The following is a 17636-nucleotide window of genomic DNA, read 5'->3' as shown; positions in this document are numbered from 1 at the left end:
AGAGAGAGAGCACTGTCTCAATTGTATACGGTGGCAACATATTTTAGCAGTTCAGACTGTGTGCAGGAGTTTGCCTGCAGTTAAATCAAACAGCTATATCATTACAAGACAGTCAAAATATTGTCACACCCACTCAAACCCACTCAAAGGAAAAAAAAGACCACCGTTGGTGTCAGTCTAGTCCCTGTTTCTTTTGCAATCATAGACCTACGCACGTCCGGTTACATTTTCAAAAGGTGTAGCTTCTAGTTGAAAACCAGAAAAGTTTGCAAAATAATGAATGTTTTAGATTAAAGGAAGACTGTGTGACTTTTTGATCCAGTAGGTGTCGCCCTTGAGCACCTGCATTAAACCAAAACAAAACTTCTGTTTGGCCACACCTCCGCTATTCTGAAGCCTCCGCTCTCCTCCAGCGACACACCTCCAACCCCTCTTCACCAAAGTCAGCACAAAGAAGTTATCAATTAGCACCATTAAGTGCAAGCGGCGGACAAAGTTGTCCTTTGCTTGAGCTGCATTGCCTGTGTCCTGCGTTGTTGTGTTAGCATGCTAATGTCAGCACACTTTGTGATCTAAAAACGTATTCTTCCTTTAATGTTCAGCCTGATGGTACACATGATGACGCCGGGCCTCTTGTGTGAAAATGATTGCAAACTGTAGCTGACAATTTCAAGTTATCTGGCTGATGAGTTTAACCTTTGCAAATAAACGTATTAATAGCTTTGGTGATAGCTTCTTTCAAGGTTGTCACAATATTGAATTTTGTCAAATCTTTAAACATGATATGATTTCCATAAAAATCAAAGGATATCAATACCTGTTTCTTTACCACTGATACAAAAATACAAGTCCTGTGCACCCAATATTGACTAATTTCTCATTTTTAAATAACAAATAATTCAGGGAAACTTCTGCACAGAGTCTAAATTGCACAAATACACTGGCAACATATGTGTGCAATCTAGACAATGCTGCCTCTCTCTTTTGCTTGTGACAGCTATTTGTTCAAAATATGACTGAAGTAGGGCATGACCGATATTGAACTTCTGGAGCCGATATCGATATTATGGAGAGAAAAAAATCAGATACCGATATATTGGCTGATATCGTTCTTAGATCTATCTTCGATCTGTAAAGATAGATAGATATAGATATAGACATTTATTGTGTTGCTCCCTCAAACCCAGTTATCAAACACTTGTGGAAAAGATATAAAATGAAGACAAGATGGTCACTCAACTGGAAGGTTACTGCTTATCTACTGTACGTGCATCACCGTGTCTCGTGTAATATGATACTCAAATGAAATGCTATCTGACTGGTGAATACATCTAGTAATATCAGCTCATATCTGCGATAAAAGTAGCCGATACAGTCACTTGATTCCCTAATATCGACTGATATATTATCGGCTGGCTGATTAATCGGTCGGGTTCTACACTGAAGTTTTTAGTTTAAAAAAAAAAAAAATGTATTCTGCTCTTTTTGATACAATCGATTATTATAATAAGGGAGGTTGTATAAATTTAACACACATGGTTTTGAAAATGATCAAAGTATTGAAAATGATGACAACCTTAGCTTCCTTGAAATCTTACTGGAATAATATTAAGCTTGAAGAAAAATGAAACTGTCAAAATATTTATTTTTTTATATTTCAGTGTCCTGAAGTCAGATCCATGGCGGATCAGCTCTTGTGATATTACCACAGGGGGGCACCAACACTGGAAAAAATTAACACAAAGTGACTTTAATATTCACATAATTTATTGTATCTTCTCCTGCTCTCCCCCCTCGAGTACATCTCCTCTCCTCTCCTCATCCATAAATCTTTCCTTCTCCTCATTTTGCCGCTTCTCCCTCAGGAAAGACGGCATTTCCCCCGTCATAGTAAGAGAGAGTAGGAGAGGTGGCAGCAGTCAGCTGGATGATGGCATGCAGCTTCTCTAAAGCCCGTACACACATTAACTATGACAGGTTCGCACGTGCACACACACACACACACACACACACACACACGCACACACGCACACACGCACACACACACACACACACACACACACACACACACACACACACACACACACACTCACACTCACACCACATCTGTTCACATAGAGCAGGGTTTTCATGTACATCTGGTCACGGTCATTCCCTCTGTGTGTGTGTGTGTGTGTGTGTGTGTGTGTGTGTGTGTGTGTGTGTGTGTGTGTGTGTGTGTGTGTGTGTGTGTGTGTGTGTGTGTGTAATAATTTTCAGTGAGTAGGCAGATGTGTCTTACTCTCATCATTCAGCAACCCTTTTCAGTCACTGTCACCTCGCACATGGATGTGACCGGTTCCTTTCCTTATCCAGATGTGTGAGTGTTTCTCGTTCTGTAGTGGTTCACTGGTTTGACTCGTAGCGACAACAGCTGACTTTCCTTCTGATCTTTTTCCTGAAGAGGAATCAAGAGAAACATAAATCCAGAGATTGTTTCCTCTTTTTTTCCAACACTGGATCATTTTGGAGAGAATCCACATCTGCAGATTCTCTTTTTACATTTTCATTGTGTGGTTCAGGTGAACACTCATTACCTCATGTTAGATGTAGATTTGGTACTTAGTGTAAGCTGAGAACATAAGCAAGTTCACAAAATCAGAACCTTGTTAAACTTTTATTTTTAGACAGAAAGAATTAGAAAAGGGGAGTCATGGCTCACGCTGCAGCCCACCTGAAGAAAGCCCGAGAGCTGGAGCAGCATCCGGAGTACCGAGCGATGCAGAAAGCCAGAGAGCGGAGGAGACGACATCGTGAGAGGGCAGAGAGAAAGCGTCTGGTAAAAAAAATATGACATTCATCACATTCACAAGTTTGTTTGATGCTGTTACAACACATCCTCTCGTGGGCTTAAGAGTGGACTCTTAAGTACATTGTGTGTGAGCGTGACCTGTTGGGGGGGGGGCTGCACAGATGTGGATGTGGTTGACTTCACATGGAGCTGGATGGTTTCTGTCCTGCTGTCCCTTCAGATGATTTATTGTTCAGTGTGAGGGAGGTGGATGATGATGAGGGGATCGTTGACAGATGTGAGGAAGGCTCAGAGGGAGGTCACATGCCGATGTCTGCCACTGTATGGAGCAACCTTTTGCTCATATTCAAATTAATATTGAAATAGATAAAGGTCCATTAAAGAGATGTATTTTGTTGAAGCCGTTCACTTTTTTCATTGTGCTACAAAACGGTTTTTTTTTTTTTTTTTAAGAATGAATGGAATTTAGTTTCTTCTCAGAACTTTTAAAAAGCAGTTTGTTGGAGTGAGTTTTTAAAGACAGAGAGGACTTCTGGAGACATTAACAAGCCAAACTAAATCATGTTTATTTTGGTTCAAAAAACAGTAATCTTATCCACATTAAACATCTTTTGTTTAATTAAACCTCTAATACAGGCCGTGACAAAATAAACACAAGTGTCCTTTTAAAAGCAGCTATTAAAGAGTTTTTTTTTATCATACAATACAATACAGAACGATGCCAGTTGAGGCAATACGATATGATCAATCATTATTTGTATAGCGCCAATTCATAAGTGTTATCTCAAGATGCTTTACAAAAAGGCATATGGGATAATATGCAGGAAGGATTTGTGAAACGATATGACGCAATACGATACGACAGGACATGATGTGTTTCGATATGATATAATACGATGCAATAAAATGTGATACGAAATATTGGATACAGTACGATAAGATGTGATAAAATGCGATTTGATACATTAGATACTGTCAGTTAGGATGCGTTGTGATAGGATAGGGTATGCTATGGCACTGTAAATATATGTGATATAAAACTTTGTATTTGGTACGATGCCATTTGACACATTTGATAAAGTAAGATACGATACAATGGGATATAAAACATCGGATAAGATACGATACACTTTATTGTGTCCTTGAAGAAATTTGACCTGGACTCTTTGTGTTTCATATATTTAGTTGTGTCCATAGTTCATATAAAACATAAAATAAAATAACAACCAACATTTAAACAGAGAAGCAAATACTAATAAAAACCACAAACCACATACAGCAGTAGAACATTAGAAGGGTTTTAATGTTTCCTCTATTGTAAGCTAAGACTTGTTCTGGACAAAGTGCAGTGCATAATCCACTATCCTTCATTACATGACTGACTGCAGGTCCAATCCTGATCACATTCAGAGATTACAGCTGGTTCTTAATCAATCCAATCCCTGCTGGAGAGAGAGAGAGGGTGTGTGTTTACAGAGAGATGAATGAAACAGGGATTGAAAAAGTGACTGAATAGTGTAGCATACCTTGTAACAGAAAGACTTAATCACTCAAGCTTTCTGTGAGCTGCTGTTAATAACTCCTCTGGTCGTGTTTTCCTTTTTACAAACCTAATTACTGAAATGTTGGGACGTTATGTAAAATGTGAATAAAAGCAGAATGTGATGGTTTACATAATGTTGCAGCACTATATGTAAATGAACAAGGCACAAAGACATCATATCAGGTTTAAACTGAGAAATTGCATCGTTTATGGAAAATAATATGTCCATTTTAAATCAGATGAATATGGGATAGGGTCATGTTTACCTCTCTGTTACGTCACTTTGTCTTTTAACACTTTGTCTCTTACTTTGTAAGATTACAGGACCTGAGGAGACCAGTATCTGTAATTTGCGTAAAGTGGAATGTTTTACCATTCATGCTCAGTGTAGGATTTCAGACAGTTCACCCTCTTTCTCTTATTTACGGCTTCATAATGCTCCAAACATTTTCAATGGGTGACAAGTCGGGACTGCAGCAAGGCCGGTTTATCACCCGGACTCTTTTACAACAGAGCCGTGCTATTTTATGTATTATGTCCAGAATGCAGACTGGTATTGTCTTATCACTGATAACAAGCTCAATGGTCCCTCTCCTTTTTAGAAAGTAAAATGTTGACCTGTCTGACTTCAGGACAGTTTTCCACTTCACCTCAGGCCATCTTAAATGAGCCCAGACTGAGAGAAGGTGGCAGTGTTTTGATGCATGTGGTTTTTACATCTACAGTTTCCTCTTTGCCTGGTTGAGTTTCAGCAAGCAGTTATGAATACAGCAATTCACAAACAATTGGTTTTAGCTTTGTTCCTCAGCTTGTGCACTGATCTCCTCTACATAATCTCTGTGATGCTCTTTTTATACCCAACCATGTCACTAACCTGTTGCCAGTTAACTTCAATAATAGTGAGACAACTTTTCCAGTCTTTTGATGCCAATGTCCCAACCTCATCCACTTAGTATGTCTTTTATACAATTTAATGCACATGTGATGCTCCTTTGTGTTACTATATTATTTTGTACTGTAATGCAGGAGCAACATGGGGCGGCTGTGGCTCAGTTGGTAGAGTCGGTCGTCTCACAACCTGCCACCGGTTCGATCCCCAGCTCCTGCAGCAACATGTCCGATGTGTCCCTGGGCAAGACACTTAACCCCAAGTGGCGTTTGAGTGTGTATGAATGGGATTGGTTAATAATGATGGTCACTTTACTCTACATAGCAGCCATCAGTGTGAAAAGGTGCGGCCTGGGGTGTCAAAGTGCTTTGAGTCAGAAAACTGGAAAAGCACTTTACAAGCTCAAGTCCTTTTACCAACATGGCTCCAGACTTTGCTTTGGAGATTAAATAAAGTGTCTTATCTTCTCTTTAAACTCCTTTCAGATTACAATCTGCACATACACTTGTAATCCAAAAAATGAACCTGAAAGGTTCTGTTATATTCTGAGGTCATGGTTGTAAAAGCACATACTCATGAGAAACCTTCCAAACATGTATGTGAAGTTCTCTGCATCCCCGTCCACATATCAGACGTATCTTACATTCCCCTAATGGTGGACAATATGTAACTATGTAAATTACTGAAATCTGATCGGTATACACTGTGTTCAGACTCCACTCCTCTCTCCATCATGACCCCTTGGCGTTCCTCGAGAGCACCGCGGGCCGTGCTGGTCTCCTGCCCCAGCTGTCATGATATCCACCCTGGGTGCACACACAGCAAAGGGTTGTGGTCTTCAGGAAAGAAATGGTCTGGAGAGGTAAAAATAGCCAAGGCGGGAGAGACAGCGAGGGTTAATGGCCGCAGTTGTTATCCCACAGAAAGAGAGAGCGAGAGAGAGAGAGAGAGGAGCCGTGTAGGAAGAGGAAGCTTCGGCCTCACACTAAGACAAGGGGCTGGGGAAGAGATAAAAGGAAACAGAGAGGTGGTAAAAGTAGAATAAGAGAGATTTTGAAAGTAGAAATGGATGGAATTAATGGAGACCGATTGATGCAGTCGAACATCTGCAAAGTGCGTCCTGGAGATGCTTTTAACTAAAGACGCAAAGTGAGAAACTACAGGAACTGGACGGTGGTGGATAATACTCAAACACTGAGTGGAGAGAGTTTTGAGGAATAGTAGAGGAAACCGATTTGGATCATTATGGGTAACGCAGCGTCATGTCAGGCCTGTGGATCTGATAAAGCTTTAAAGACCAGTGGGAGTGACGACAATTTCCACCATAACACTGACTACTACGGAGCTGCTGACTCGGGAACAGAAGACGATGTTGTATTGGTAAGAGGAGGAGAGGGAGAAAAGAACCAGTTCATCAGGCACAAAGTGTTATTAGGAAGGGGTCAAGAAGCATGAGCATGTTGCTTCATCTATTTCCTTCTGGTGTGTGTGTGTGTGTGTTTTCGGTGTGTGTATGTCTGCTGTCATCCCATATGTGACCTTTGCTCCATCACAGGGGTGTGGTTTCAGTCCAGACATGGGATGTAGAGTTTGATTATTCTGACCTCTCAAGTTAACACCCAGCGGTGACTGATTGACACGTTACTGTCTGAACCCCAAATAATACGAGATTTCAACTTGTCAACATCCATCTGTAGTCAATAGAAATCCTGAGCGGTAGTGTGGCAGTCATGTAGTAAAGAAGCAGTTGGGAGAAGCAGTAAATCGAAGTTGGTTAATCGATTTGTTGATCAACGTTTTCCCTGCTGCTGGTTACCAGGTGTGAAGAAATCTTAATGTGCTGGTGAAGTGAATTCATTGAATATTGTTTGGATTAAAAAAAGAAACGTGTTGATAACATAACCTTTAAAAAAATCACCTGATAAAAAATAAATTGTTAATAATAATTGTTTTAAACCATTTAAAATGTCAGCAGTCGGCCTTTGACGCAGATTTCGGTTTATTGGAATTTTAGAGATCGTTCAAAAACATGCAAATTAAGATTGTAACCGCTCAACGTTTCCTACTTTTTAAAAAAAGTATTTCAGAACTTTATTTATCTCACTTTAACTTTGAGATCTTTTTGTTGGTTTTGTGTTCATATTGAAGGATTGAATTTGTGTTGAAGTAAAAAATGTGTTCCTTGATTTGACCAAACGTCTAATTTAATCTGTTAAAAACCAATGAATCAATTTTGTCAAAATCAAACTGTATTTATTTTAACAGGCTCCAACACTCAAACAAGGAGCTTCATGTGTGTGTGTGTGTGTGTGTGTGTGTGTGTGTGTGTGTGTGTGTGTGTGTGTGTGTGTGTGTGTGTGTGTGTGTGTGTGTGTGCTGCAGCAGCTGCTCTTGCTGCTGGTGGTTAAATTTAGAGCAGACTCAGAGAAAATGTATTGATACCAGCAGGAAGCTTGACTTCCAAAAGAAAAACCTTTGTTGACTCTTATTTCTTCATACTCCCACCATGCACAACAAGACCGAGCTACTTCCTTATTTCTTATGACTTTCTTTTATTTTAATGCAAACACAAACTTAAAGCTCCTGTGAGGAACTCTTGATTTGTGTCAGTTTTGGCGCCTCCTGCAGACAAAGTGTTACCTTTTAGCTTTTCTTTTTTTGAAGTTGTGTTTTTGCCTTTTATTTGATTGGACAGCTGAATGGAGATGGGACATGTTGTGAGGTTGATATGCCACAAAGGGCCGAGGTAGTATTCAGACCCACAGACACAGACTTTAACCACTGCACATGGGGTGTACAACTTGACCACTAGGCTGTCCAACCCCGAGGGGGAGGTCGGACATCCTAGTGGTCTAGGGGGCCTAGACCTAGTGGCCAAGTCGTACGCCCCACCTGTACTTAAGGTGATCTCATCCTGCTCTCATTACTCAGTCATATATACCAATCACCATGAACCTTTCACTATATCAAACTAAACTATCTTGTCGCTCATATATATTTTTGTGTTTTTTTAGCTCATAAACAGGCATAAATATTAATTATGTTTCATCAGCTAAAACCTACGCACAGGAGCTTTAAACAAAACTGAGATAATTTTTTTTTTAATTGTTTAATTAGCGATTGCTCTGCAAAGACTTTAAAAACTCTAAATGGTCCGATGTATTTCTTATCATTTGGGTAAAAGGGATTTTTCTCACATAAACCATATATTTTGTAAATGAGCGATCGTGTAAAGCATACAGTCAGAACTTAAACCGTCCTGAACTTACCTTAATTTTTATTCATCTTAAAGAAACTTAAAAGAACTACTGTAGACGACCCATATCTTGATCTGGAGTTCCTAACATGACCCACCTTCCTATTTTGTGTCTACAGTCGGACAGTAACACCAGCTTTCTGCGGGCTGCCAGAGCGGGAAACATTGACAAAGTCCTGGACTTCCTGAAGAACGGAGTGGACATCAGCACCTGTAACCAGGTAAGAGAACGACCTTCTCTTACCTAGTGAAGCTACACATACAGCCTGTGATGCTGATGCTGAGGTTTTCAGAAATCTGCAGCATAATGGTTCATTTTGCACACACACACACACACACACACACACACACACACACACACACACACACACACACACACACACACACACACACACACACACACACACACACACACACACACACACACACACACACACACACACACACAGAACATACATGACATGCTTCTGTCCCATCAGTAGCTCAAAGCTGTAAACTGGCCTGTTCGTCTAACCCGCTGAGTCGAACCTTCACTCTGCTGTGTCACCGTGGAAACGAGCCGTGTCAGCACATACCTGAACATGCCGAGTCGCCCTAACAACTATGATCACCCCCTTCATCCCCAAACCCCTCCATCCCTCCAATCTCAGCTCCATTTGACAACACGAGGTCCCTCTGGCAGCTGTCACCCACCCTCACCCACATTCCACTAAGGAGGGATTGGTGCAAGGAGGGGAGGAGGGGGAGGGGGCCTAGAGCTCTGCACCCCCCCCTGCTCTGCCCCGGTCAGTATGATTTACAGTTAGTCACAAGGCGGCTTAAAGGAGCATGTGGGGAATGGCTACGTGAGGGTGGGTGTGTTGTGTTGGGACGTGCACATCGTCAGCTCCTTTTATATTTTTTGTGCTGTCTCATCGCTGTAAGCCTTTGTAATGTTTCCAGCAGTTTGATATCGTCTATTATTAAACAGCAGGATGCAATTGGACAGCACGCAGGAGGCGGCATCTGCCCCACCCACTGCTTTGCTGTTTGTTGTCATGGTCACCACGGCTTTTGTTGACTGTACCAAAAAGACACACACGCACACACACACACACACACCCACTCCTTCCCTGCAACAGTAGATCCCTGCCCTTCATAGTATCTGTCAGGGGGGGTCAGATGATCACTTTTAAGCCCTCATCAGGTGACTAGAAAATGTGAGTGACATTTCATAGATACCCCGGTGATGCTCGCTGTGTGTGTTTGTTTGTTTGTGTGTTTGTGTAACTCGCAGATCAGCCAATAAACTCTAAGAGTAGATGTCATTATTAAAGAGAGTCACATGAAATAAATACCACTCAGCTATTTCTTTGCTCTCATGCAGTTTAATTGTTGCAGATTTTGTCAACATGTAGGCAAAGAGACGAGCACTCACATTCACGCTCTCCAACACATTAAAATAATTATTGCAGGTACATTCAAAGTTCCAAGACACATATTGCTGACCATATGTTGTTCCTGTGCGCTTGTTTCTGTGTGTGAGTGTGTGTGTGTGTGTGTGTGTGTGTGTGTGTGTGTGTGTGTGTGTGTGTGTGTGTGTGTGTGTGTGTGTGTGTGTGTCTTCATGCTGCAGGCTTACCATGCAAGTTTAACAACAACCATATTCACATTCCTACAAGTTCAGTACCGGGTTGCACCGGTTATGATAAAGTATCACAGAGAATGCACTATTAACATCTACTATGTTGCACCATCTGAGATAGTTCCACGGTGGGCACACATTTTCACTTTAATTGTAATTTAAAGGTTAAAGGGGTCTTTTACAAGAGGAGGTGCCACAGGTAAAGTGGTTAAAAGTCTTCTTCCAAGTCGACCCTATTAGTAAAACCCACCACACAGATGTATGACCTCACTGAGAGTGCTGATTGACATCTGAAAGGATACGACACCATTAGATCAATAATTCATATTGTAAAAAGTTGGCAATTTGGACAACGACCACAGTGATAAGAGTTAAACGTATTATGTTAGCTTTGATTAGCATCAAAATGGATTTTCAAGCAAGTGAATGGATCAGAATCACGTCAGAGGAAAAGCACTCCACACAATAACAGAGCCATTATCTACAGCTGTCAGCACTACAGGAAGAGCCACACACACCCACCACCACCAGCCCTAACAGATGTAAATTGTATTGACTCAAAATGTCTGATTTCATTCATTTAAGTTACTTTACACTAAGTTACATCATTTATGTGATTTCATCCAACCAAAGATAAAATATAATCAGCAACTAGTGGTCACACACGGTGAGAAGAAAATACCCTTTGCCTGGTTCAAGACTATGCAATAACATATTAGGACGATGCTATAGGTTACAAATATGCATGATGGATGACTTCATTCACTGCAATTTTGTCAGTTTCATTTATTTTCATGCTTAATCGTTTTTTTCACAGCTGCACGACATTATCCTGCTGTCTTCTTCTTCTTTGGAAAATGAACTTCCATTAACGTTACCCTCATACATTTCATATCCGCCACCATCAACAGTACATCTGGTAAACTGCAGGAGACGCTGGGATGGAATTTAGTGTTGTCCATAGTGGTGTGTTCATTAATAACTTTAGAGTTAGATCCTAGAAAGCAGGAAAAGTTTGGCCAGAGTCTGCAGCCAACGGCAGGCTATCCAAGTACGTTACAGAGAAGGAGAGACAGAGATACACTCCCTGTCTGCCAAATCTACAGTCAAAATGTTACCACACTTTTATGAATGAGCTAAAGGAATCATCCTTTGAAAAATATCTTAAATAAGCTCCCAATTTATCTGTTCTTATAGTGAAAAATATGTTTTTTTTATTTTCAGGCTTAGGTTCATTTTTGTGATAGCAGATGGAAGATAGACAATTTCTTTAAAGGTCACACATTACACTCCTTTACAACAAGTTTAAATGAGTCGCATGAGCTCCCCAAAACATGTTTGTGAAATTTCTTGCTAAGAATTCCATCCGATCCTGTATTTGATCATGCCTATAAACCCCTCTATTTCAGCCCTGCTCAGAACAGGCTGTTTCTGTGTCTGTAGCTTTAAATGTAAATGAGTTGTGTTTGACCACGCCCCCTCTCTGGAGGGGGATGTGGCTCGGCTTTCTTGCACCATATTGTTTACAGTGGAAAGACAGACTCAGAGCCCAGAACAAACACGTGGCTGTGGGAGTGTCACCCACCTGGGGGAGAGGTTACTGCCCTTTGTGATGTCATGAAGGGAAAATCTCCAAACGGCCTGTTTGAGCACACATTTTCTGAAAAGTGGAGCTGGCAGAAGACAGAGAGGATGGACTTTTCTCAAAATTGGGGGGGTGTAGACAGACTAGAGACACATATTAGTGTTGGAATAACATGGTATAGTGTATTTTGCATAAGATGTGACTAAATAAAATAAATAAATAACAAAATATTTTATAAACACACGTGACATACATCACTTATTCGATGGAAAGTGAGGACGTATAATGAAAGTGTCTACAAATATTAATTTGGTGACAAACTGTAAGAAATCAAAAGGCATACGCTCGACCCAGTTTGTGAGGGATTGCACAATCTGGGATGAGGCACAACTCGTCGCTGCCTCACCTCGCATGTCTGCGAATTGAAGTATGCGAATTCAATGATTTTGATCATGAAAATGATGGAAGAAATAACATTTTTAACACAGACCAGTAGAAAAATATATATATTTATTTTATTTAACCATTATTTGTTTTTTACTTTTGAAGATGAGCCTCACCTGACCGCACGTCTCTGCTCTGTATGAGTGTGTCATTGATGTGTTGATATGATATGTTTCCTTGTCCTCACAATTAAGGACAGACCCCTCTAATCTATCCAAATGTTAATCCTTTGTGAGTGATATTGCTCTTTAATCTGCCCCCATTAACATTATTTCCCCTTTTCCTCTAACGTTCATCCTCTCTGGCACTTTGACTCGTAAAACAACATCAAATAAAGTTCACCTTTTACTACCACATGTGATTATAACACGGGTCATATGGGCGGGAATGTTCATGGGAGTTGGACAGAGCTCGGCAGCGTCTCTCCTGCCAGGAGGCTCTACAAACTGGCAGGGATCACTTAGCTGAGCTGAACGTCCATTAGCTAAATGAAGCTTACACTTACAGCTCAGTGGAAAAGGAGCTTTAGATCTGTGTGTGTGTGTGTGTGTGTGTGTGTCTGACACAGTGTGTGTTTGTGTGTGAGTCCCCTGTGGCTTCTGTTCAGCTCTCCTGGAATACATAATAGTTGAAATTTGATTGAAGCGCTGTAATAAGATTGCATAATTCTTGCTGTGTCATTGAAGCTACCATTTCAGGACTGCTGGCCTCAAGTAGACACTCAACCTCATGTTTCAAAGTAGCTAGAAGTGTCTCGCTTGTTGTGACTGTGTCCAAAAATCTCTGACTGAGGAAGGAGATTTATTCAATGATTGATGACATACTGAAGCAATGCCAGAAGTCAATAACAGAAGAATGGGTAGCCCAACCAGAAAAATCTAATTTTTTACCATTGCAGAGTTTTATATCCATCTACAGGAGGGCTGTGTTGTAAATGCATTTGCGCCAAACACAACGCAAAAGTCTGAAATTATCCGGATAAAAAGGATCTTTTGGGAAACAAATGCGGAATCGTATTTTTTCATTCTATGTTCCTGCAAACGAGCATCACCTGAGGACATGGTTTAGCTGTGCACGAGGTGCCCTGTTGGACGTTTAAAATCAGAACTAGCAACACATTCTCACTTAGCATGTGTTCATTTAACCTGTTGGATGGAGGTCTGGGTATAACGACCCTGCTTTCACACTACTTTGGAGCAGTCAGATGCTAGCTAGCATGTACCCTCAGATGAATTGGTGACCGTTTGGATGTTTATTCTGGGCTCAGGAGAGACATGTTGTGTTAAACATCAACTAAAGCAATTAAAGGCTGAAAGAACCGTCTAGCTTCAATTTAGATCACAACTCTGGAGTTGAAATGACCGATATCCCACCAGTCTCTGACATGTTGTTTTAACAAAATACAATCATTCATTTCTTGGAAAAACAAAAACATGACAAAAAAGAATATAATCTTAAATGTGATGATGATGACGATGAAGAATTTAATGACTATGGTGATGTGATATGAATCCTGTAACAACCCTGTTGTTTTGTGTAATCTGTAAAGTACAGTAGCTGCACCTTAGAATGATTTTAATCAGCAGTTCTGTTTCTAAAGTGTCTTATTTTTAATGGTATGAATGATGTGAAGTGGAAACACTTAGCTTTCCACAGTGGAAAACTTTTTTTTTTCTTCAGATGGCTTCTCGATGACTAGGATTCACTCAACAAGCTCGATGGTGAATCTTTTAAAAGACTGTTAGTGGAACAAAAGCTTTCTTCTCTGTGCACACAAAAAGAAAATCCAAGAAGAAATCTATCCTGTACAATTACATTAATTATCTTGAAGTATCAGGAAGTGTAATATTTCCTAGAAATATATTCTTGGACATGATGACGGCTCCTGTTTTAACCTTTCAGAGCGGTATCACGTACCTTCCTTCACCGTCACTCGGTTGGCTCGACGTTAACTTAAATACTTTGGCCTCTGAGGAATGCCCTCTTTTTCTTTTTTCTTTTTGAAAGGTTGACATTTTCAGCAGCCTCTAAATATGAGTATCCATGTTTGTGTGTGTGTGTGTGTGTGTGTGTGTGTGTGTGTGTGTGTGTGTGTGTGTGTGTGTGTGTTTGTGTGTGTGTTTGTGTGTGTGTGTGTGTGTGTGTGTGTGTGTCCTACATACCCTCTATGACTGTGCAGAAACATGACACCCCTTTGGCTATTTGGCATTTGGCAACTCAGTGTGTGTGTGTGTGTGTGTGTGTGTGTGTGTGTGTGTCAGTGTGTGTTTGGTGTACTAATTTTGTCCTTTGTGTGTGTGTGGATGCGTGTTATCCGTGCACGAGAGAGGGGGGGGTGGGGGGGTGGAGGAGGGGGGTAATGATAGAGGTGTTAGCAACAAAACAGCCTCCTTTCTTACATCAGTTCCAGGAGAGACTTCAGAGCCAGGAGTTCCTCTGTGTTGTGAACCCATCTGACAGAGTCTGCAGAGGGAAGAAGGCAGACGGAAGCTTGGATCTAAACCAGGGTGGGGAGCGTGGAGGGATGCTGAAGACCACTGTTGATGGTTTCAGCTCCATCACTTCTAAACCCAGCTTGGAGGAAGATTTGTGAAGGCAGAACAGAAAGAGTTTGTCATTTGTTTTTTTTTGGGGGGGAAAGAGCAGCGAACAAGAAGATTAACAAAGTAGTCAGTGTTTAAATATTCTTCTCTGAGTGTCGAAGGGAGACAGAATGGAGGAAGACCAGGACGAGGTGAATCCTTCTTCTGTTCTGGGTTTGAATACGTTTCTGTCCCAGGTGACATATACGTGTGCATGTGTGTGTGTGCAGTGTTAATACATCAGTTGTTAAGTGATTGCCTGTCAGTGTTGACACATTTACACTCTAATACTATCGTCCTCCTGTGCTGCTCTTCAACCTGTAGCTCTGGTTGATGGATCAGAGGCCCTTTATGTAATGCTCACCTGAAAACCTGCAGAGGGGGAAAACTGCTGCTGTCAGCACCTGTGTGTCTGATCGGACTTAAAGCTGTTTGTTTGCACTTACTGACGTTGTTTCCTCTTTTCCTTGTTTGTATTAAACTTACTCTCTAACCTGGCTTTTGATGAAATAAATTGTAGAAATTGTAGTTTTTTTTGCTTGAAACAGTTAATCTCCTTCAGAATAATTCAGTGGACTCCTTCTCTCAGAAAGGATCCAAAGAAAGTTCTCGATCACACAAATCTTTTAAGGCAAACGCTATTCCTTTGCCCCCAAATCATTTTTGCCTTAAAAGAGTTTTTTTACTCCAGAACTTTCATTGGATCCTGTGTGAGAAAAGCAGTCCACTGAATTATTTATCTGAGAGCAGCATCTTCCGTTTGTGGAGTTTCTGAAGCGCAACAGTTTCCTCCTACAGCTCATCTTATTTTTAAAGTGTCTGGATGTTGATCGACCAAAACAAATCGTGAAACAAGCATCTGTAATTTCTCATTTTCCTTTTCATGATCATTTTTTAAAAGAGTATATCAACATGGTAAATGGATTTGAAACATTTTTCTGATCGTGATTAAATGTCTCACAGTTTATTTGCACTGGTCAACAATTTCTTCCTCATATCTTTGTCCAACCACTGAACTGAATATTCTTAAGATGAACACAAAACAATGAATACAATAAATCAGGTCAACACTTTATTTTTGCATCAACACTCCTGTAAGTGGGCTGGTTTGCATTTACTGAGGAAACAGTTCATTACACTGCTCTGGATTTTGCACTTTTTGTTGTTGATGAACCACTCCCTCTATGATGTATTGCAGCTACTCATGTTCACTAACTATTCAGCCATTAATCATCCTGCTTTTCTCATCTCAACATCTCGTGTTTTCTTTCTGTTTCCTCCCCAGAATGGTCTGAACGCTCTTCACCTGGCTGCTAAAGAGGGACACAAGGATTTAGTGGAGGAGCTGCTGGAGAGAGGGGCACCTGTTGACTCTTCCACAAAGGTACATGATGCACATACTGTATTTATACTGTATATATCATGTTTTAGTTCTGAGTATGCAACTTTCTAGATGTGCATTATGTCACATATCTTTAGCCTAGCATGGGGAAAGATATGGGGCAAAATAGCTAATGTCAACAGCTGTGTGAGAGAAGGAGAGAGACAGAGACGGTAAGGAAGGAGTGCACATGAATACATGTAATATATCATGGTATGAGTTGTTAATGGCGATGTAAATCACTGCTTCCCTCTTGAGCTATGAAACCTGATTCACAGTTTTGGGGGAGGGGGGGTGCTGGTGGACATTTGAGGAGGTGGAAAAAGCATGAATGAACTTTATAACTTTATACTGGAGTGCTACCCTGCAAGTCCAACAATAATCCTTCCTGTACGTTGGGAGGTTTCATTATTTAAGTTAAAAGATTGCAACACAATTTGAAAGTGGTCGCTGCAAGCCTTCCATTTTCTAAGAGAGGTCCCGGTTGACTCTTGATTGCATCATGACGGGATGTTCTGGCTTTACTTGAAAGGAGAGAGAGTGAGTGTGAAGTGAGCTGCTCGGCATGCTGACCGTTATATGACTCTGTGAATGCCTTAAGTTTCATGTTTAGCAGCTCCAAACAATAAACAGCCTGCAAGGACTATGTCACACTGCTGCCCATGCCCTTGGACTGAGTTGAGTTTATGTCTTTAAGTTACTGGTTCTCAAACTATTTCTGCCGGGGCCCCCTTTTGGCAGACAAAAATATTGAAATTCCTAAATTTTAACAATATATTTCATTGGCTGCAAAAAGAACAAAATAGCAGTTCAGTGTGTGACAACTGAAAAACTAACAATCAGCCTTTAAAGAGGAAAAAACTCAAAGTGATACTGTAACACCACACATCCAAATTTGTGACATCTGAAACTTAATTATCAGACTTACACCAGGTAGTCCTCTCGAAAAATGTGGCATGCTTTGCTAGCTGTGAATTGTTTTGATTAAGCCTTGCATGGCCGCCTTTGTTGTCCATCACAATGCTTGCCAAACATATCTGCTTGGGGCAGCTGTGGCTCAGTTGGTAGAGTCGGTTCTCTCTCAACCGAAGGTCGATCCCCAGCTCCTGGGCAAGACACTTAACCCTGAATTGCTCCCGCTGCTTCATCAGCTGTGTATAAATGGTAATAGTTACTTCTGATGGTCTAACTACATATCATCCTCTGCCATCAGTGTGTGAATGTGTAGGTGTGACCTGCGTTGTAAAAGGGCTTTGAGTGGTCAGAAGACTAGAAAAGTGATTTACAGGCTCAAGTCCATTTTCCATTTACCAAACACTTCACTTTCCTCAGCTGGAACATGTAACTAACTGACTTGTTGATGAAGGTTGGTGCTTCATTGCTGTGATTGGTTAGCTTCAGGCGTTGACAAGCATGTCAAGAGCACCGATTTTATAGGCCTATCCTATTATTATGTATTGGAGGCGGTGGAACACCTGTGTGTTTGACTCAATTGAAGTGGGAAGAGGCTTCCAGGGTGTAGTTATTGTCGTTGGCGAGCA

At 40.9% G+C, this 17636-nt stretch overlaps 1 protein-coding gene and 1 long non-coding RNA gene across 8 annotated transcripts in view; one reads left to right on the top strand and one right to left on the bottom strand.

Moving 5' to 3' along the window:
- ank2a (ankyrin 2a, neuronal) overlaps positions 1-17636 on the top strand; it is an 86354-nt gene that overhangs the window by 16344 nt on the left and 52374 nt on the right. For 6 of the 7 annotated variants that reach the window (XM_065958961.1, XM_065958942.1, XM_065958952.1 and 3 more), the window contains exons 2-3: positions 8599-8700; positions 16000-16098. In XM_065958961.1, coding sequence (XP_065815033.1) covers positions 8599-8700; positions 16000-16098 — 201 coding nt within the window. Of the gene's footprint in view, positions 1-8598; positions 8701-14537; positions 14867-15999; positions 16099-17636 lie in introns of those variants that run through there. The other variant, XM_065958957.1, reaches the window with a different exon arrangement.
- LOC136179988 (uncharacterized) lies at positions 112-9818 on the bottom strand. The gene is made up of 4 exons (XR_010666908.1): positions 8936-9818; positions 8578-8690; positions 2714-2815; positions 112-2437 (listed from the first exon to the last, which is right to left on the bottom strand). It is a non-coding gene; the product is annotated as an uncharacterized lncRNA (long non-coding RNA).

Source organism: Labrus bergylta, chromosome 1 (assembly GCF_963930695.1).
Source record: "Labrus bergylta chromosome 1, fLabBer1.1, whole genome shotgun sequence".
Classification (NCBI taxonomy): domain Eukaryota; kingdom Metazoa; phylum Chordata; class Actinopteri; order Labriformes; family Labridae; genus Labrus; species Labrus bergylta.
The sequence above is the reverse complement of the archived record's forward strand: the minus strand, read 5'-3'. Positions and strand labels throughout refer to the sequence as shown.